The 22,131-nt window shown below is 45.3% G+C and overlaps 1 protein-coding gene across 1 annotated transcript in view; it reads right to left on the reverse strand.

Moving 5' to 3' along the window:
• Positions 1-767: 767 nt before the first annotated feature.
• The window catches only part of USP35 (ubiquitin specific peptidase 35), a 53,152-nt gene continuing 31,788 nt past the window's right edge, over positions 768-22,131 (reverse strand). The window contains 5 exon segments of the mRNA XM_038568494.1: positions 768-1,919; positions 2,784-3,776; positions 3,778-4,048; positions 4,583-4,689; positions 5,604-5,697. Coding sequence (XP_038424422.1) covers positions 1,752-1,919; positions 2,784-3,776; positions 3,778-4,048; positions 4,583-4,689; positions 5,604-5,697 — 1,633 coding nt within the window. The 3' untranslated portion in view covers positions 768-1,751.

Raw genomic sequence — 22,131 nt, forward strand, 5'->3', positions numbered from 1 at the left:
GAAGGCTGCTGGAGCCTGTGTCGTCTAAGGGGCTGGGGTGGGCGGGGAACCCACCTGCACATTCACGTGGGCTTAAACACGCACTTCCGGCAGGGCCCCAGGCTGTGTCCTTTCATTTTAATAGGAAGTAACCGGGCCCTTCTCCCCACTGGGAGCAAGGGTGGATCTCCCTTACCTCGGGATTGGTGTTCCTGATATAGGACGTGGAAATTGTACCTTCTGCCCATTCATCTTAGAAGGCACGAGGGGTGTAGAGAGCTGAGCTGGACAGGGTCTGTGACAGTTGGGCCAAAACCCAACTCCTCCCCCTACAGCCCGGGCCGGCAGCCCTTGCAGCCCCCGGCCCAACACCACTGCCTTGCTGCCTGCCCCCCACCTGCTTTGCTCCCCCAGATGTACAGGCTTGGTGGAAAGGGCTCCTGTGTGCCTCACAAGCTCCAGCCATGGGATGGCGCCCAGGCGGGGTTGCTTCCTGCCCAAGTCTGTCCCAGTAGGGGCCACACCCCGGCCAGGTTCTCCCAGGGCAGGAAGAAGGAATGTGGGAGCGCCGGTATCCAGTTCTGGGGAGTCCCCCTGACACTCTCCCATCGGGCAGCCCTGAGCCTGGGCGCCTGCCTCTCAGGATGAGAGCGCTCTGCCCTCTGGGTCCTCCCAGTCCTCACCTTTAACACGGGGTGTACCCGCCTCACTGTCCAGACACGGCAAGAAACAGAAGGCATGGCTGACCTCACAGCCACTGAGGCAGGAAGAATGACCTCTTTAAAGGCTTCGGAGAATCTATTTTTATTCCCGGTTGAGACCCTGAGTCTCTTCTCTCCACGTAGAAGGGTACAGCAGTGTCAGGGCACAATGAGGTCAGTATCTGCTCCTCACCAAACCACCCCCACCGGCCGCTGGGCCACCGCTCTAATGCCAACTGATGAGGAGCTGAGCCAGCCAGCTTTCCTCAGGACGGACAATGGCTTCATGAGAAACACAAACATATTCGCAGTAAAATAAGGAGTCTCTAGCTTAACCAGAAAGGGGGTGCAAATGGTGGCATCTCAGGCACTGAGGCAGGCGAGGGGAGATGGGGTTTGAGGATTAAGGGTCTCCCGCGGTGTGTGGGGGGTTGTCCTCCCCTCTCTGCATTGACAGTATCTGATCCCGGCCAGGCTTCCCACCTACTCTCCTCTCGAAGTACTGAGGGTGCAGGTACCTCTGAAACTCCCTCAGAGAGCCCAGAAGGTGGCCACACGTCTGACACACAGGCCCCAGATCCTGCTCTGCTTTTTCTACTAGAGAGCAACAGGATTGTCTGAAAGGAGCTAGGAGGGAAATGCTACTTGATGGCAAAACACTAGAGCTGTGGAGTTCCGCCCCGTCAGGTAGCCAGTGGGGAACGCGGGGGACAAGGCCCAGAGTGTGTCCGTGGAAGCTGCTTCAAGTTGACCAGGACACTTGGGTGTAAAATCTTAATGGGGCTGATCCCAGTGTCAGCGGCTTGGCTCGGCTCTCACCTCTGAATCTGAGTCTCTGCACACCCTTCAGGCTGAGGGCCGGCATCCCAGAAGCTTCCTCTCCACCTATCCTGCCCTTGGAAAGGCCTGTCTTCAGGGCTGGACCTGCCTCCACAGTCCCCCTCAGACCCCACCGGGCAAAGTGCCTCTGCCTCAGTCCCCACCGAGGCCCCAGAAGGAAAGGGTTAGGGCCTCCCCTGCATCTGGCGGGGGTACCCCCAAGGGTGGGAGCAGCCTGGGGCAGGCTCCATGTTAGAAGACCAGTCTGTGGAAGTCCCCGCCGTTGCCACCTGCGGGATTGCAGCCGCCCGGAGAGCCTTCGTCCTCATCCTTGTCTTCATCGAAGCCCCTGCCCCAGTGCGGGGATGCGGGGAGTGCAGAGATGTAGGCCGCCCTGCTTCGTGCCTCCTTCTCCTGCTCCTGGAACACACGTGTGGGTGGGGAAGGAAGCTTAAAATTCAGGCTCTGAAACCAGAGTCTTCCCTTCGCTGGCCCCCACCCCCACCCCAGTGCCACCCAGCACAGCATTTCTGAGCGTCTCCCATGGCACAGAGGAGCCACAGCTTCTGCCCTCTGGGTGTGCCAGCCCGTGGGAGGATGGCTGGGGTGCATCCATCCTTCTACCTCGTATCTACTCTTCAAGCCCATTCTTCTTCCCATAGAAACTCCCAGCCCCTCGCAAGACTGAATAACTGACAAGGGCCTGACGTGGCACCAGGGAGCAGGAGGGGCAGGGACTACAAGGATCACACCACACCACCCGGGGGCCACTCTGGTGTCCTGACACGGCTGTGCAGCTCACTGCCCCTCAGGCCAGCCTCAGGGGCTCCTTATGCGCAGCCCCGCCTCTGCCTGGACAGCCCAGCAGAAATGAAAAAGCAGGCCTGGTGTCCCCACACACACGCCAACTCCAGGCACTGCTGTCCACGGTCCTGGTGTGACTACGCTGCGGGTCAGAGAGGAGGTTCTGGGCAGGGGGGCCCCTGGGTCCCGCTGGAAGCCCGGACTTCACCACCCAACCCCATGGTGCCCCTTCACACACTCAGGACAAGTATTAATGAACAACTGGTAATTACGGAACGTCTGTTCCTCTGAAGTAAGGGTTACGTCTGTCTAGTCCACCAACAGTCCCAGCATGAAGTGGCCAGTGAAAGGGTAGCAGAACGAGGAGGAGACAGACACAGAGTTGCTAGCTCAGCGCTAAGCCGGCGGCTGCGCAGGCCTGGACGGCCCCGCCCCGGGAGATCACTCAGAGGCCCGGGGGGCCCGGGGGGCCCCGCTCACCTGCAGGTACAGGATGTTGTCTTTGGAAATGGCCTCCATCAAGTCTTTGTGGAGGGTGGGCTCCGTCCGGCCTCTGGGGGAGCTGGGCTCAGCCTCGGGCGCCTCCCCAGGCCGCTGCCGGTAAAAGAGCACATAGGCCGTGTCCTTGGGGAAGAAGGAGGTGACGTTGCTGACAGACTCGAAGGAGGAGAAGGACACCCGAGTGTCGTTGAACAGATACCACTGGTTCTCGGGCTCGGGCCTGTCGGCAGCACCCAGAGAGGGGGCCGGGCGGGCGGCGCCCTCGCGGGCATAGCAGTAGTAGTGGCCGCTCTCGGAGGACACTCCCGAGTGCACGACCACGCTGCAGAGGTCGTAGGCCTGGCCGCGGCCCCCCGCCAGCGGCAGGCGCAGCAGCAAGGGGATGGAGACGTCGTCCAGGATCTTGCGGCGCCGCATGGTGCGCAGGTCGAAGGAGAAGCGCAGCAGGGTCAGGATGAGGTAGCGCGGCCCCTGGCTCAGCTCCACCGCCTTCTCGGCGTCCTGCAGCGAGGCACAGGGCTCGCAGTAGTAGCGGTTCTCCGCCGTCAGCCTCTCGGGGGAAAGGAAATAGTTGACCAGGTCCAGGACAGAGCGGGAGCCCTCTGCGGCGGGGGCGGCACCCCGGTGGGACCCCTGCCCCGAGCTGTCCTCTTCTTTCTCCTTCGTGGTCTCGACCTCTTTCACCTTCTCTGCCTTTTCTTCCTCCTCCTCCTCCTCCTCCTTCTCCTTCTCTTTTTCCTTCTTCTCCTCTTCCTCCTCCTCCTCCTCCCGGGTCCTTTCCTCCTCCTGTGCTTCCTCCTCCCTCTCCACCTTCTCCCCACTGCTCTGCGTCCCAGGTCCCTGGGGGCCCAGGCTTTCAATGTCCAGGACAGTAGCAGGGGCATCCCCTGTGACACAATGTTTCCTTTGCCTCCGAGGACCCACCCTGCTTGGAACCTGGGCTTGGGATGGTGGCGGGGGGATCCTGGACCCCGACATCCTCTGCAGGGAGCATCACTGAGCCCAGGCGGCGGCGGCGACAGCGCTCAGTAGGGGGGAATGCAAGGGACAGGTCTGTGAAGGCCTCCTCTCTGGAGGAGACATTGAGGCAGCGGAGACAGCGTATCCGAGTCACGATCTTGCCTCCGAACATCTTCTCCACAGAGGTGGGACTGGGGCTGGGGGGCTCCTCGGGAGGGGAGGGTGAGCTGGACTGCTTGAGCTTTTGGCAGATCCTTGTCCCAGTTTTCTCCTCTTCGTGTAGCCTGGAGCAGAGAGCACAGGGCCTTCACACATATGCACGGATCCATTCCCAGGGCTCGGGCCTGATGGTGCCATCTATCTTATCTGGGGGCCACACATTCACCCGTGTGTGTGTGTGGGTATGCATACAGTCTACACATACATGTACAAAATGATGTCCATGCACATGCACTCACAAGCCAAACACACGTGCCACATACCACCTTCGTGCAGGCACACAACCCTGCCACGTGAAGATGCGCCATATCTACATGCACGTGCCCCCAGAGCTGTGCTGAACGTGCACACACGCACACTCAGGTAAGCACAGCACATGGGTACACATGCACTAACCCTTCCCCAGTCACGGCGCAGATCAGGATCTCCGGGGCTTCCCTCACGTGCAGCCCCAGCCTACCCCTCATGACACACATCTCCGTGCCTTTCCCAAATGCTTTCCAGGGAGAGGCAATACAGCCAGAGAGATGAGCTTTCCCACAGGAGCCCCTGTCCAGCTCTGAAGCCCCCCCCACAGAGCTGGGTCTGACCTCCCTTACCGATCCAGCAGGTACTTCAGGTACTCTGAGCAGTCCTGCTGGGTGCCGGGGCTAAACCAGGGTGTCCAGGATGCAGAAAGGAAGTTTTCTGGAGAGATGGCAGGCCGCTAGAACCAAGGCAGGTGAGAGGCAGGGTCAGGAGCAGAGGGCCACTCACTAACCAGCTCTGCTGCATGCTACGCCAGAGGGTACCTGGGGACTGTCTGTCCCACGCTTCCTAGTGTCTTCCCTAACATCCTCACCCTCCTAGTTGTCCCTGACTCATCTTATCCCACCAAGTCCATGTAGCCCATGAGCCTGGCATTAGGTTCATGAAGATGAATCCATCCTCTAGAATCTGCTCTTCCCCAACACACCTCCCATTTCTTTCCTGACTCTTCTTCATTGCCATATCCTCTACCTAGAACACCTTTCCTCCTCAAAAGCTTAAAGAACTCAAGACCCAGATGCATGGATACCTGTTCCATGAGGTGTTCCCACCCCCATCATAATCAGCTTTCCCCTCCCCTGCACTCACACAACACTGCATTTCCCTCTGTTCAAGCATTACAATTGTTATCTGCAGATCCACCTTCCCACCAGACTATGAGCTTCATGAAGGCAAGAACTGCTTATTACTCATCTCCGTGGCCCCCATGGGGCCTTGCATAATACTCGGTGGCCAAGGGTTTTAGGTTCCATGAGGGCAGAGACGGTGAACAAAACAAACACAGCCCTCAGGGTGCCGAGCAATGCAAGTGCTCAAAAATGACAGCAGATGAGCAAAGCAATACCCAATGCAAGGATGTAAATCACTGATGGGAGAGATCTGGGCATCAGGACACAGAGGGGACTCAAGGAGGCACACCCTCTCCCAGCCCATAAGGCACTAAATCAGCCATGAACCCATGCCAGCCCCAACTTGGAGCTTCCTTACACCAGGGAGGAGGGCCCTATAGCCAGATGCAGACAGGTCCCTGGGAATGGAAGGGTGCCAGACCAGAGCCTCCTGTCCTCAGACCCCAACTTCCCTTGCACTTACCTGGCTATGCTCCAGGAAGGCAAAGAGCCACTGCAGCTTGGTCATAAGAGGCTGTGAGTTGTTCTCAGTCAATCGGAGTACACAGTGTCTGAAGCTTCAAAATAAAGCAAAAGCATCCAGGGTAAGCCAAGGGCATCCAAGGAGCCTCTTTACTCACCCACAGCACAGGCAACGAGAGCATCCAGCCTAAAGGCAGAACAGCCACTTAAAGCTCAAGCCTGGGCCAGAGGCCAGGGAAGAACAGGGGAACCCAGCCTGGACGATGAAGTGACCCCTGCAGTTCGTTCCAGTTCAGACAGCCCATGACTCTAAGATTCAAAGATTCAAACATGCTGAGGTCCCACAATCTCCAAGTTTTAAGGCTGGAACTCTCTGGCACGCGCCCATCTATCAGCATCACCAGCCACTGCAGCCGTTCACACCCATCTCTTCTTTCCCTGGGAAATGGTATTGAGACCCATTTGGAGCAGCAGGCCTTGCTCCAACCTTGACCCTCCAAGTCTATTCTCAGGGCCCCCACACCATGGCCCTACAGTCAACCCAGAGTGGTTCCCTTGCCTTTGAATGAGGGAGGCAGGGGTCAATGTGAAGAATGTGCTGAACAAAGAGGACATGGCAGGGACAGACTGGCTCCCAGCAATGGGGTCTGATCCTGTGAGAGACAGGAAGGAGACCCTGCTGACACCCGTGTTGCTTGGAACAAGCTAATTCTTCCCAGGCCTCACCTTAGCTCCTGTTCTCACAAGCAGCTCTGCGGGGCCAAGTCAGGCATCTTTCCAACCTGAGCCCACGGCGAAGAACAGCATTACCAAAATGTGGTCTACCTAGCCATCTGTCACAAAGTTTAGGTTCAGGAACGAGTGAGCAGTCAAGAACATGTACAGCAATCTGACCTCACTATGACCATATAAACACTTGGTCATTCTTCTGATAAGTCGTTTGACTGTATTTCACAAAAATTAAGTCTGCAGCGGACTATCAACTGGAAAAACTAGTCCTTCACCAGGTCTGAGAAGCACACATGTTAGGAAGTGCTAGAGATTAGCTCCAACCTCCCCTTCCTGGACCTGAAGCTCAGAGATGAGAAACCTACTTGAGGTCACACCATAAGCCAGGGCAAAGAGTACCTGCACTGTTACTTTCTAAAAAAGCTGTCTAAGTATGGTGTTGGTGAAAGAAGAGTCAAGTGGATCAACAGAATATAACAGAGAGCCCAGAAATAGTCAACCCCAAAAATATAGTCAACTGACCTTTGACAAAGGAGCAAAGGCAAAACAATGGAGTATCATCAACAAATGGTGCTGAAACATTTGGACATCCACATTAAAAACACATACACCTAGACACACCTCACACTCATCACAAAAAAGTTAACTCAAAATGGATCAAAGAGCTAAATATAAAATGTAGAATTATAAAATTTTCAGAAGGCAACACAGGAGAAAACCTCAATGACCTCTGGTATGGTGATACCTTTTTAGATATAACACCAAAGAGAAAATCTGTGAAAATAATTGATAAGCTGGGTTTCCTTAACAATAAAATCTTCTGTTCTGGGAGATAAAATATCCAGAGAATTAAAAGACAAGCCAGAGACTAGGAGAAAATATTTGCAAAAGACCCCATCCATAAAGGAAGGTTACCCAAGATATACAAAGAATCCTTAAAACTCAACAATAAGAAAACCAACAATCAATTTTAAAATGAGCCAAATATAGGGGGAGTGAGGATCCAGGTTGGTGGCACAGTAAGATCCAGAACTCCCGACACACCCAATCTACAGGTACCTATGGATCAGTTCCCTCTGAAAAAGACCTGAAAAATGAACTGCTTTTCCACAACAAAGGATAGAAGGACCACCCAGAGATGGCTAGGAAGGGCAGAGAGAGGGTCTGGCAAAAATCCCCACCCCAAGGGCAAAGACACTCAGCAGGGAGGGGGTTCACTAGACAGGGGCTTCTGCCAGGGGATGGAAGAGTTGATGCCTCACATCTGGCACCCCAGACCCTGGGATCTGCACTGGACAGAGATGAGCCTCGAACATGTGACTGGGAAAACCAGGGGTCCCCAGGGACTCTAATAAACTGAGCTTCCCCTCTTGGAGGGCTTGGCTCGGGATCCAGTGAAAAAACAGCAGTTTGCAAAGTGCCTAAACTGTAGGTCAGATAAATGTATTTGCTGATCTGGAGACACCAGGAGCAGGGCAGAGCTGAGAAGCTCCCTGGTGATGGAGGTCCTCACACCTCCGCCACCTAGCTAGGACAGAGAGGAGCAAGCAGGATCACGGCATTTGCTGCGGAGAGCACAGGTGGTGGCAACATTCTGACCCTGGCGGAGACAGAGAAGCACGTATCTTCACGGAGTTCTCTGGCTCCCTAACTAAAATCTCCTAGTGCGGGTGGCTGCAACAGTCTCCTACCTCCCAAAGCTGGTACGTGTAGACAGATGAGACACTCTCCCACTGCACTGCTGAAGCCCAAGGGCATATGCAGTCATGACATTTTTCTGGTGTCTTTCTGAAGTCGGCACACAAGCGCACCCCCTACACTCCCTGGCTGCCTTGCTAAATTAAAGCAAGTGGGTTCATGCAGCAGATACTCCTCGATGTGATTGGCTCTGGCAGCCTGAGAGGGCTGGTGTTAGTGAGCTCCACAGAGAGGTAACAGACAGAAAGACAGCTCTTGTCAGGCTACCACTTCCAGTGCACTGCACAGACAACAGACTGAAACACAACCCAATTCTTCCTGTGAAAAAGACCAAATACTTAGCCCAAAGCACCAGCCTGAGGGACAGGCTTCCGGTTTCCCACCTGTCTAGAGGCTAAAGAAAGCACTCTCAGGAAACAGAAGCAAGGAGACAGGATCCTGGCACACATCCTTTGCCTCACTCCAGCTGGATGAAGCTTCCCAGAAAGGAGCATATACACTTGTCTGGCACCCTGATTTTTAAAACTGTTGTCCAGGGGACACCTCCAGATCTAGTCTAGAGGCCAGCAAGGATTACTATTGTAGCAACACAGGACCAAATATATTCACATACTTGAAGAGCTATTGCCTGAGAGTCTGGTTTCCATCATCTGAAACTTCTTCCAGAAAACCTTCCTTGACTATGCTTCATGACTGGATGGGGTCCCTGACATCTTTCCTAGTAGCTCTTTTTTATCTTTTATAGAAGCTTAAAAAGTCTTTAACCAGGAAAAAAAAATCAAAATACACATAGTTATAAATGTTATTTAAAGTTATTTAAATTAAAATGTTATTTTAAATGAGATTTTTATTTTAAATGAGATCCATCCCCTTGGATCACTGATAGATCTTGGCACATGCTCCTGTAGGGCCATAGCAATAGGGGCATACAAAAAATAAAGCAGGTCATTTAGAAAAATCACAGAAGTTCAAGAGACACTAAGAACTAGGACAAGGGTGAACAAGAAATCACTATCTACAAAAGGCCACACTTTAAAGACAGAGAGGTGGCTGTTCTGCCTAATGCGTAGAAACACAGAGAGTCCAGCAAAATGAGGATACAGAACAGTGCTCCAAACAAAAGAACAAGACAAAACCTCAGAAAAAGACCTTAAAGATATGGAGATAAGTAATCTACCTGATAAAGAATTCAAATGAACGAATATAAAGACGTTCACCAAACTTGGGGGAGGACAGGTGGAGGCCGACTGGATGAACACAGTGAGAAATTCAGTAACAACAAAAACACAGGGTGGTAAGAAGGTACCAAGCAGAAGTCACAGAGCTGAATATTCTCACCCTCTTCCTCTCCCTTTCCACCCCACCTTTGTTTGCACACACGTGCCCTCTAGCTTGCTCAGTCTCAAAAAGCAAAAACATGAAACTAGGGAGGGAGTAAAAATGTACTCTTTAAATGTCTTCAACCATTAGTTGCTACCAACTTAAAAACAATGTTATGGGCAGCCCCAGTGGCCCAGCGATTTAGCGCCGCCTTCAGCCTGGGGTGTGATTTTGGAGAGCCAGGATCCAGTCCCACGTAGGCCCCCTGCATGGAGCCTGCTTCTCCCTCTGCCTGTGTCTCTGCCTCTCTCTCTTTCTGTCATGAATAAATAAAATCTTTTAAAAATTGTTATTATATAAATAGAATAATGTCTGTAAATATCACAGTAACCACAAACCAAAACTTAGAGTAAATACCCAAAGAAAATGAGACAGGAATCTAACATACTATTTTAAAAAGTCATAAAACCAAAAGGAAGAGAGAAAAAGAAGAACTACACACACAGGCAGAAAACAATTAACAGGGCAGCCCGGGTGGCTCAGTGGTTTAGTCCCACCTTCAGCCCAGGGCGTGATCCTGGAGACCCAGGATCGAGTCCCACATCGGGCTCCCTGCGTGGAGCCTGCTTCTCGTTCTACCTGTGTCTCTGCCCCTCTCTATGTGTCTCTCATAAACAATAAACAAAATATTTAAAAAATTAAAAAAAAGAAAACAATTAACAAAATGGCAATACATACCTCTTAATTACTTCAAATGTAAACGGACTAAATTCTTCAATCAAAAGCGTGGCTGAACAGATAAAAAACAATTCGCATCTATATACTGCCTACAAGAGACTCACTTTAGAAGTAAAGACATACAGACTAAAAGTGAAAGCATAAAGAAAAAAAACATATTCCATTCAAATGTATATAAAAAGAAAGCTGGTGAAAGTGTACTCACATCAAACAAAGCGGAATTTATAACAACTATAATAAAAGACATGGATGCCTGGGTGGGTGGCTCAGTGGTTGAGCATCTGCCTTTGGCTCAGGGTGTGATCCCACAGTCCCAGGATCAAGTCCACCACATCAGGCTCCCCGCATCAAGCCTGCTTCTCCTTCTGCCTCTGCCTCTCTGTCTCTCATGAATAAATACATAAAATTTTTTAAAAAAAGAAAAAAGACAAAGAAGGGCACTACATAGTGATAGAACAGTTGATCCAGTAAGAAGATGTAATATTTATAGATATCTATGCACCTAAAATAGGAGCGCCAGAATATATAAAGCAAATATTAACACACTTAATGAGAGAAAATGAAAACAATAGTAAGGGATTTTAGCACTTTACTTACATCAATGGATCAATCATCCAGACAGAAGATCAATAAGGAAACATCAGCCTTCAACAATGCATTAGACCAGATGAATTTAACAGATAAATACAGAATATTCCATCCAAAAAACAGAAGAATATATATTCTTCTCAAATGCACATGGTAATATAATATCTGCAGGATCTATCACACTTTAGGCCATAAAAGAAGTCTCAATAAATTCAGGAAGACTGAAAGCATATCAAGCATCATCTCCAAACCACAATGGTATAAAGCCAGAAATCATTTACAAGAAGGAAAATGGGAAAACCACAAATATGTGGAGATTAAACAATGTATTAAAACCAAACAACTACTACATCATAGAAGAAATCAAAGAAGAAATTTAAAAAATACCTAGAGATAGGGACGCCTGGGTGGCTCAGTGGTTGAGAATATGCCTTTGGCTCAGGGCGTGATCCTGGAGACCCAGGATCAAGTCCCATATCAGGCTCCCTGCATGGAGCCTGCTTCTCCCTCTGCCTATATCTCTGCCTCTCTCTTTCTGTGTCTCTCATGAATAAATAAAATCTTAAAAAAAAAAACCTAGAGATAAATTAAAACAAATACAACACACCAAAATCAAGGAGATGTAGCAAAATAAGTTCTAAGGGGGACGCTCAGAGCAATACAGGCCTACTACCTCAAGAAATAAATAGAAATAAATCTCAAACCATTTAACTTAACACCTTAAGGACCTAGAAAAAGAAAAAAGCCCACAGTTTTTAAAAAAAGAAAATAATATAAATCAGTACATAAATAAATGAAATAGAAACTTAAAGTGCAACAGAAATGATCAATGAAACAGAGCTGGTTCTTTGAAAACAAAACTGACAAACCTTTAGCTACACTAAAAAAAAAAGAAAAAGAAAAAGAAAAAGAGGGCTCAAATAAAATAAAAAATGACAAAGTTACAATTGATAGAAATACAAATGATCATAGGATACTACCATGAACTATTAAAACAAATTGGGCAACCCAAAAGAAATGGATAAATTCCTAGAAATTTACACTATTCCTAGATGGAATCATGAAGAAAAGAAAATCTAAATATACTGATGACTAGAATAAGGAGACGGAATCAGTAATCAAAAAAGTCCCAAAAAACTGAAGTCCAGGACCAGACCTTCATTGGTGAATTCCACCAAAAACTCAAGAGAATATGAAAATTCTAGCCTTTTCAAGTTCTTCCAAAAAAACTGAAGAGGAGGGAAAGCTTCCAAATTCATTTTATGAAGCCAGCATTACGCTGATACCAAAACCAGAAAAGACCACCACCACGCACAAAAAAGAAAGTTATAGGCCAATATTCCTGATGAATACAGATGCAAAATTTCTCAACAAAACATTAGCAAACTGAGTTCAACAATGCATTGAAAGGATCATATACCATGGCCAAGTGGGGTTTATTCCAGAGATTCCAGGATACATGATCCATTAAAATGATACATCATTCTAACTAAATGTAAATTTCAGATGATAATCTCAACACTGAAAAAGATTTTGACAAAATTCAATATCCATTTATGAAAAAAATCTCAACATAATAAAGACCACATATGACAAACCCATAGCTAACATCATACTCAGTGGTGAAATGCTTAAAGTTTTTCCTCTAGGAAACAAGACAAGGATACTCAAAATCCCCACTTTTACTCAACACAATACTAGAAGTCCTGGCACAGCAACTAGACAGGAAAACAAACAAAAAGCATACAAATTGGAAAGAAGTAAAGCTGTCATTTGCAGAGGATGTGATACTACATATAAAAAACTCTAGCAACTCCACCAAAAACTGTTAGAATACATCAATTCAGTAAAGCTACGCAAAAAATTAAAATACAGAAATGTACCACGTTTCTAAACACAAATGTCAAAAAGAAGCATCAAGAAAATAATCCCATTTATAAGTGTATCAAAAAGGGGGTGCCTGGATGGCTTAGCTGAATAAGTGACCAACTCTTGGTTTCGGCTCAGGTCCTGACCTCATGGGTTGTGAGATCAAGTCCTGCACCAGGCTCTGTACTAAGCAGGAATCTACTTGGATATTCTCTACCTCAGTGCCTTCCTTCATTCATGCACATGCATGTGCTCTGTCTCTCAAATAAATAAAATCTTTTTTAAAACGTGTATCAAAAAATATATAATACCTAGGAATAAATTCAACCAAGGAGGTAAAAAACCTGTATCCTAAAAGCTATAGGACACTGATGAAAAACAGAAGACACAAATAAATGGAAAGATATCCAGTGCTCATGGATTGGAAGAATACTGTTAAAATTTCCTAGATACTACCCAAAGCAATCTATAGATTCAATGAAATCTCTATAAAAATTCCAGAACTAGAACAAATAGTAATATCTGCATGAAACTACAAAAGACCCTGAATAGCCAAAACAATCTTGAGGAAAAAAAAAAAAAAAAAGCCAAAGGTAGCATGCTTGGGATTTCAAACTATACTATAAAGCTATAGTAATCAAAGCAGTAGGGTATTGGCATTAAAACAGACACATAGATCAATGTAACTTAATTAAGAGCCCAGAAATAAACCCACATATATACAGTCAATTAATGTATGACAAAGGAGCCAGAATATACAATGAGGAAAGAACAGTCTCTTCAATAAATGGCCCTGGGAAAAATGGGCAGCTACAAGCAAAAGAATGAAACTAGACCTGTGGATTAAATACTTGCATATAATATTGGAAGCCATAAAACTCCAATGGAGTTGGAAGAAGAAAACACAGGTGATAAAACTCCTTGATACCTGTCTTGATGATAATTTTTTGGAGCTGACTCAAGAGGTAAGGGAAACAGAAGCAAAAAATATTACATCAAGCTAACCATCTGTAAAGGAAATCATCAAAATATGAAAAGGCAACCTACTAGACAGAAGAAATTTATGATAGATCTGATATAAAGAACTCATGACTCAATATTTAAAAAATCCAACTAAAACATGAACAGAGGATGTGAACAGACATTGTTTCACAGAAGACATACAAATGGCCAACAGGTACCTAAAAAAGGTGCTCAACATCACTCATCATCAGGGAAATGCAAATGAAGAAGAGCACAATGAGAACTTTATACCTGTCAGAATGGCCAAAATAAAAAAGACAGATAAAAGTACTGGCAAGGATGCAGGAGAAAAGGGAACCTTCATGCATTGTTGTTGGGGATGTAAACTAGTGCTGCCACTGTGGAAAACAATATGGAGGTTCCTCAAAAAGTTAAAAATAGAATTATTAAATGATCCAGCAATTCCACTACTTGGTATCTATCTGAAGAAAACAAAAACACTAATTTAAAAAGTCAAATGCACCCCATGTTAGTTGCAACATTTTTTTTTTAAAGATTTTATTTATCTATTCATGAGAGACACAGAGAGAGAGGCAGAGACACAGGCAGAGGGAGAAGCAGGCTCCATGCAGGGAGGCCGACGCGGGACTTGATCCTGGGTCTCCAGGATCATGCCCTGGGCCGAAGGCAGGCGCTAAACCCTTGAGCCACCCAGGGATCCCCAGTTGCAGCATTTTTTCCACAATAGTCAAGATATAGAAACGACCCAAGTGTCCAAAAACAGATGAATGGATAAAAAAAAGGTGTGTGTGTGTGTGTGTGTGTAGCCAGAGGTAGCATGCACACATGGAACACTACTCAATCATTAAAACAAAATAATAAAATAAAACAAGTTTAAAAAATAGAGGCACCTGGGTGGCTCCATCAGTTAAGCATCTGACTTGATTTCAGCTCAGCTTATGATCTCAGATTCATGAGATCAAGCCCCACACTGGCTCCATGCTCTGCAAGGAGTTTGTTTGAGAAGCTTTCCTTCTCCCTCAGCCACCCCACTCAAATAAGTAAATAAATCTTTTTTTTTTTTTAAATAAAGTAGAAAAACAAAATCACGCCTTTCTGACATGGCTGGACCTTAAGGGTATTAAAGCTAAGGGAAATAGGACAGAAAGAACAAATACACCACGATTTCACTTCTATGTGGAATCCAAAAAGCAAAACAAAACAAGACCCACAGGATACAGAGACAGACTGATGGTTGCCAGTCAGAGTGTTGGTAGGGGCGAAATGGTGAAGGGAATTAAGAAGTACAAACCTCCAGTTAAACATAAGTCATGAGCCTGGGGAGTCTAGTCAGTAATTTCGTATTAACACTGTGAAGTGACAGATGGTACCTAGATTTCTTGTAGTGATCATTTCCCAATGTACACGAATGTTGGGTCACTGTGTTGTACACCTGAGACATAATATTGTATGTTAATTTTAATTCCATTTTTAAAAGGGCCAAACAGGAGCCCCTATGTGGTTCTGTCAGTTAGGCATCTGCCTTCGCTCAGGTCATGATCCCTGGGTTCCTGGGATTGAGCCCCGCGTTGGGCTCCCTGCTCAGTGGGGAGCCTGTTTCTCCCTCAGCCCCTCTCCCTACTCATGCTCATGTTCTCTCTCTCTCTCTCAAATAAATAAAATCTTTGAAAAATAAAAAGAGCCAAACATCTTAACAGACACCTCACCAAAGATATACAGATGCCAAATAAGCACATCAAAAGATATTCCACATCACAGGACATCAAAAAATGCAAATGAAAACAAGATAGGTTCTGGTCCAAGGCGGCGATGCAGGAAGACCAAGCGCTCACATTCTCCAGACACACCCAAACTACGCCTATTTATAGAGCAATTCCTCCTGGAGAACTACAGGCTGGCTGAACAGCTTCTGCACAACAGAGAGACCACACAGAGAATACCACGGATGTTAGAGACACAGAAACCAGGGTTTGAAACCCCACCACCACCAACACTGCGAGCTGCAGTGGGGAGGAGACTTGTCTGCCCTGAGATACAGGGGGGGAAAAAAGCAACTAGAATATAAAGGAACCAGCCCCAGAACCCTGCCAAATAGAGAGGGGAGCTGCTGGAACTCTTTCCAGATGGAGGGGCTAGAGAGCACCCCAGTTTATAGTTCCCCTCCACCTTGGTGGCACCAATGAGAGAGGCATGCAGGCACCATAGCAGGCTTCCCACTTCAGTGAGCCCCACACTGAATCCTCTCACCAAGGCAGCCCCAGCACAGCACACACCCCAACACCCCTGGTCAGCCTGTTACAGCTCAGCTCAGCCATCTTGCCAAGGAGACACAGTCACAAAGGACCCTAGAACACACCAGGCCCACACCACTTTGGCCCCAGATGGCTTGCTAGGGCACCCCCAGCTCAGAGCACTCCAGGACTTCCCAGCTCACACCTGCTTTGGTGTGAGCCACTCCACCAGGGCACCCGCTACACGGAGTGTCCCAGGACACTATAGCCTGCACCCTGCCTCAGCTCCAGCTGCCTCACAAGGGCACCCCACTTGCAGAGCATCCCAGACACCACAGCTTGCAACCACTTCAGCTTCACTGTCCTGCCAGGGCACCCTCTGTGCAGAGCACTCTGGAATACCCTGGCCCACCCCCTGCCTCTACTCTAGCCACCCCAAGGTATCCCTTGTATGAAACACCTTAGGATAGCCTGGCCCACAGAGGCTAAATCTCCAACCACCCCATCAGGATGCCCTCTGCACTGAGCACCCTGGGGCCAACCTGGCTTCCACCCACTTCAGTTACAGCTACCCTGCTAGGGTCTGAAGTGAGTCTCCTATAGGCAGCATCTAGGTGGTCTTTGTTTTTGTTTTAGGGAGAAGGAGAGAGAGAATCTTAAAGAGGCTCCACGCCTAGTACAGAACCCAATGCAGGACTTGATCCCATGACCCTGAGATCATGACCTGAGCTGAAATTGAGTCCAAGGCTCAACCAACTGAGGCACCCAGGTGTTCCTGGGTTTTGTTTTATTTTATCCATTTCACCACCTTATGTCTTCTGACTGCAGCATTTAGAACAGGTACATTTAAAGTAATTATTGAGGGCACCTGAGAGGCTCAGTCAGTTAAGCATCTGCCTTCACCTCAGGTCATGATCCTGGGGTCCTGGGATAAAGCCCTACATTGGGCTCCATGCTCAGCAAGAGTCTGCTCCTCCCTCTCCTTCTGCCTGTCACTCCCCATGCTTGTGTGCGGGTCCTCTCTCTCACTCTGTCAAATAAATAAATAAAATCTTTAAAAATTTTTTTTAAAAAGTATTGAGCAGTACATACCTTCTGCCATTTTTTGTATTGTTTCTGGTTATTTTTATCCTTCTTCTCCATTCCTTTCTTCTCCTGTATTCCTTTACTGTGACTGATGATTTTCCTAAATGTTAAGCTTTGCTTTCTATTTTTTGTCTATTACAGGTTTGGGGTTTGTGGTAACCATCAGGTTCATATATAACATCCTAAGTATACAGATAGCAGTCTATATTAAGTTGATGGTCACTCAAGTTCAAACATATTCTGAAAGAACTTTTTATTCCCATTATGTTTTATGTATATGTTGACATATACTACAGTTTTTTTCTCACAATTTTCTCACTTCTAATTATAGCCTTTTTCTTCCCACTTTAAAGAAATCTTTTTAATATTTCTTGTAAGGCAGCTTTTGTGGTAATGAACTCCTACAGCTTTGTCTGGGAAACTCTCTCTCTCCTTCAATTCTAAATGATAATCTTGCCAGGTAGAGTATTCCTTATTTTAGGCTTTTTCCATTCACCACTTTATTTATTTTTTTTTTTTATTTTATTTATGATAGTCACAGAGAGAGCGAGAGAGAGAGGCAGAGACACAGGCAGAGGGAGAAGCAGGCTCCAATGCACCGGGAGCCCGATGTGGGATTCGATCCCGGGTCTCCAGGATCATGCCCTGGGCCAAAGGCAGGCGCCAAACCACTGCGCCACCCAGGGATCCCCATTCACCACTTTAAAAGGAAGTCATGCCGCTCCCTCAAGGCCTGCAAAGACGGTATCCTGGCAGGACAGATGAAGCTCAAATACATGTAAGCCGAGGTCTGGGGTGCTCAGTGCAGGGGAAGCCCTGGTGGTGCTGTCTGTAGCTGAGGCCAGTGAGGCTGGAGTGTCCCAGGGTGATCCATGCAAACAAGCGAGCGAGCAAACAAAAAGTGGGATTAACAATACTCAGAAAGGGACGCCTGAGTGGCTCAGTGGTTGAACGTCTGCCTTTGGCTCAGGTCATGATCCTGGGATGGGATCAAATCGAATCTCACATCAGGCTCCCTGCAGGGAGCCTGCTTCTACCTCTGCCTGTGTCTCTCATGAATAAATAAATAAAATCTTAAAAAAAAAACTCAAACTTTAAGACATAAACTGTGACAAGAAAAAGAAAGGCATTACATAATGATACAAATATCAACAAGAGGATATAACAACTTAAAAACATCTATGCAGCCAACACTGGAGCAGCTAAACAACAGGCTACTAAAACACCAACAGGTCAATAAAGAAATTAAACAGGAAATTTAAAAAATACATAGAGACAGATGAAAGCATAACAGTACGAAATCTTTGGGATGCAGTAAACATCAATTTTAATTTTTTTTTTATTTATTTATGATAGTCACAGAGAGAGAAAGAGAGAGAGGCAGAGACATAGGCAGAGGGAGAAGCAGGCTCCATGCACCAGGAGCCTGATGTGGGATTCGATCCCGGGTCTCCAGGATCACGCCCTGGGCCAAAGGCAGGCGCTAAACCGCTGCGCCACCCAGGGATCCCAAACATCAATTTTAAAAAAGAAGTTTATACTGATACAGGCCAACCTCAGAAAACAAAAACTTAAACCTTACACCTTAAGGGAACTAGGAAAAGAACAAAGCTCAAGGTTAGTAAATGGAAAGAAATAATAAATATCACAGCAGAAATAAATGAAAAAGAGACTAAAAATTATATATCCATGAAATCAAGAGCTGGTTCTTTAAAAAGATTTTTAAAATTGGTAATTCTTTATCCAGACTCATCAAGAAAAAAAAGATGTCTCAACTAAAATAATCAGAAACACGAGAACAAGTGACACCACAGAAATACAAAGGATTATGTGAGATTACAAAAAATTATATGCCAACAAACTGGACAACCTAGAAGAAATGGATAAATTCGAAGAAACAGATCTTTCAAAACTGAATCAAAAAGAAACAGAACATCTAAACAGACCAATTAACTTAAAATAAAACTGAATCAGTAATCAAATAACTACCAACAAAAATCCAAGACCGGACAGATTCACAGGTGAATTCTACCAAATATTTAAAGAGATAATACCGATTTCTCTTCAAACTATTCCCAAAAATATAAGAGGAAGGAAAGCTTCCAAATATATATAACTCTCCAAATATATATATTATATATAAAAATATGTGATAAAACAATGAAAAAACAAATGTATTCTGTAACGCCAGCATTACCGATACCAAACCCAGTCAAAGACCCTACAAAAAAACCCCATGACGATATTCTTGATGAACACAGATGCAAAAATCTTCAACCAAGTATTAGGAAACCAAATTTAACAGAATGTATTACAAAGATCATTCGCCACAATAAAGCGGAATTTATTCCAGGATGCACAAATGGCACAATACTCACAAATCAACCAAAGTGATACATATTAACAAAACAAAGGATAAAAACCTTATGATCATCTCAATAGATGCAGAAAAAGCATTTGAGAAAGTTCAACATCAGTTCATGGTAAAAAAAAAAAAAAAAACATGTTAGAACATACCTCAACATAATAAAGATCATATATGAAAAACCCAGAGCTAACATCATAATCAATGGTGAAAAACAGAGTTCTACCCATAAGATCAGGAACGAGACGAGGATGTCCACTCTCAACACTTATTATTCAACATGAAACTGAAAGTCTAGCCACAATAATCAGGTAAGAAATAAAAGGCATCCAAGTTGGTAAAAAGTTAAACTGTCGCTATTTGTAAGTAACACACTACACATAGAAAAGAGATAAAGATTCCACCTTTTCAAAACAACTATCAGAATAAACTAATTCAGTAAAGTTGCAGAATACAAAATTAGTACGCAGAAATCCATTGCATCTCTATATGCTAATAACAAAGTAGCAGAAAAACAAATTAAGCAAATAATTCCATTTATAATAGCACCAAAAGAATAAAATACCTAGGAATAAACTTAATCAAGAAGGTAAAAGACCTATACTCTGAAACAATAAAACAACTCATGAAGAGGGCACAAATTGAAAGATATTCTATGTTCATAGATTCAAAGAATCAACATACCACCCAAAACAATTTACAGACCCAATGAAATCCCTATCAAAATACCAAAATACTATTTGTCACAGAACTAGCACAAAGAATCCTAAAATTTATATGGTACCACAAAAGACCCTGAATAGCCAAAGTAATCTTGAGAAAAAAACAAAGCTGGAGGCATCACAAGCCCTAGATTTCAAGATATCTATAGTAACCTAAACAGAATGACAGCAGCACAATAATAGACATCTAGAGCAATGAAGCAGAATAGGGATCCCAGAAATAACCCCATAATTATATGGTCAATTCACCTACAACAAAGGAGGCAAGAACATACAATGGGGAAAAAAAGTCTTTTCACCAACTAGTGCTAGAAAAACTGGACAGCTACATACAAAAGAATGAAACTGGATCAATTTCTTATACTACACACAAAAATAAATTCAAAATAGATTAAAGACCTAAATGTGAAACATGAAACCATAAAACTCCTAGAAGAAAGCACAGACAAGTAATTTTTTTGACATCAGCCTTAGTAACATAATTTTATATAGGTCTCCTCAGGCAAGGGAACAAAAAGTATAAACTATTGGGAGCACACCAAAGTGAAAAGCTTTTGCACAGCAAAGAAAGCCATCAACAAAACAAAAAAGCAACGTACTGAATAGAAGATATTTTCAAACTCTATAGTCAATAAAGAATTAATACAGGAGGAATCCCTGGGTGGCGCAGTGGTTTGGCGCCTGCCTTTGGCCTAGGGCGTGATCCTGGAGACCCGGGATCGAATCCCACATCGGGCTCCTGGTGCATGGAGCCTGCTTCTCCCTCTGCCTATGTCTCTGCCTCTCTCTCTCTCTCTCTGTAACTATCATAAATAAATAAAATTAAAAAAAAAGAATTAATACAGGAGAAAGGATTATTATATAAATATATAAAGAATCTGTACAACACCAAAAACCCAATTTAAAAATGAGATGGCCTAGGGACGCCTGGGTGGCTCAGTGGTTGAGCACCTGTCTGCCTTTGGCTCAGGGTGTGATCCTGGAGTCCCGGGATGGAGTCCCACACCGGGCTCCCCATGGGGTAACCCTCTAAGTCTCTGGCTCTCTCTTATGAATAAATACAATCTTTAAAAAATATATATATATATAAATGAAAATGAAATGGCCTAAATAGACATTCTTCCAAAGACGACACAGATGGTCAAAAGGCACATTAAAAGATGCTCAATATCAATCATCATCGGAGAAATGCAAATCAAAACCATAATGAGATATCACCTCACACCTGTCAGAATGGTAGAATCAAAAAGACAAGAAATAATCATCAGCGAGGATGTGGAGAAAACAGAAACCTGGTGCACTGCTGGTGGGAATGCAAGCTGGTGCAGCCTATATGGAAAACAGCATGGAGATTCCTCAAAAAATTAAAAATTAAAAAACAACTTCCATACAATCCAGTAATTCCACTATTGGGTATTTACCCAAAGAAAACAAAAATACTAACTTGAAAACATATATGCACCCCTATATTTATTGCAACATTATTTACAATAGCCAAGATATGGAAGCAACTCCAGTGTCCATCCAGATTAATGAAGAAGATATGGGGTATACATACATACGATGGAATACTACTCAGCCATAAAGAATGAGACCTTGCCATTTACAACATGGATGGACCTAGAGGGTATTATGCTAAGTGAAATAAGAAAGACAAATACCATATGATTTCACTTATATTTGGAATCTAGAAAACAAATGAACAAACAAAAGCAGAAAGAGACTCATAAATACTAAGAACAAACTAATGGTTCCCAGGAGGAGAGGTGTGAAGGGATGGGAAAAATGGGTAAAGGGACATGATAGATACAGGCCTCCAGTTACAGAATAAAAAAGTTACAGGGATAAAAAAAAAAAAAAAGTTACAGGGATAAAAGGGAATATAATCAATGTATTGTAACAGTGTTATACGATGACAGATGGTAGCTACATTGGTTGTAGACTTGTCAAATCAGTACTTTCTACAACATGGTGTGTCAATTCTATTTCAATAATAAATAGGGCAGCCCCGGTGGCTCAGCGGTTTAGCACTGCCTCTGGTCCAGGGCGTGATCCTGGAGACCTGGGATCAAGTCCCACGACAGGCTCTCTGCATGGAGCCTGCTCCTCCCTCTGCCTGTGTCTCTGCCTCTCTCTCTCTCTCTCTCTCTCTGTCCTTCATGAATAAATAAATAAAATCTTTAAAAAAATAATATACAG

This window comes from Canis lupus, chromosome 21 (assembly GCF_011100685.1).
Source record: "Canis lupus familiaris isolate Mischka breed German Shepherd chromosome 21, alternate assembly UU_Cfam_GSD_1.0, whole genome shotgun sequence".
NCBI lineage: Eukaryota > Metazoa > Chordata > Mammalia > Carnivora > Canidae > Canis > Canis lupus.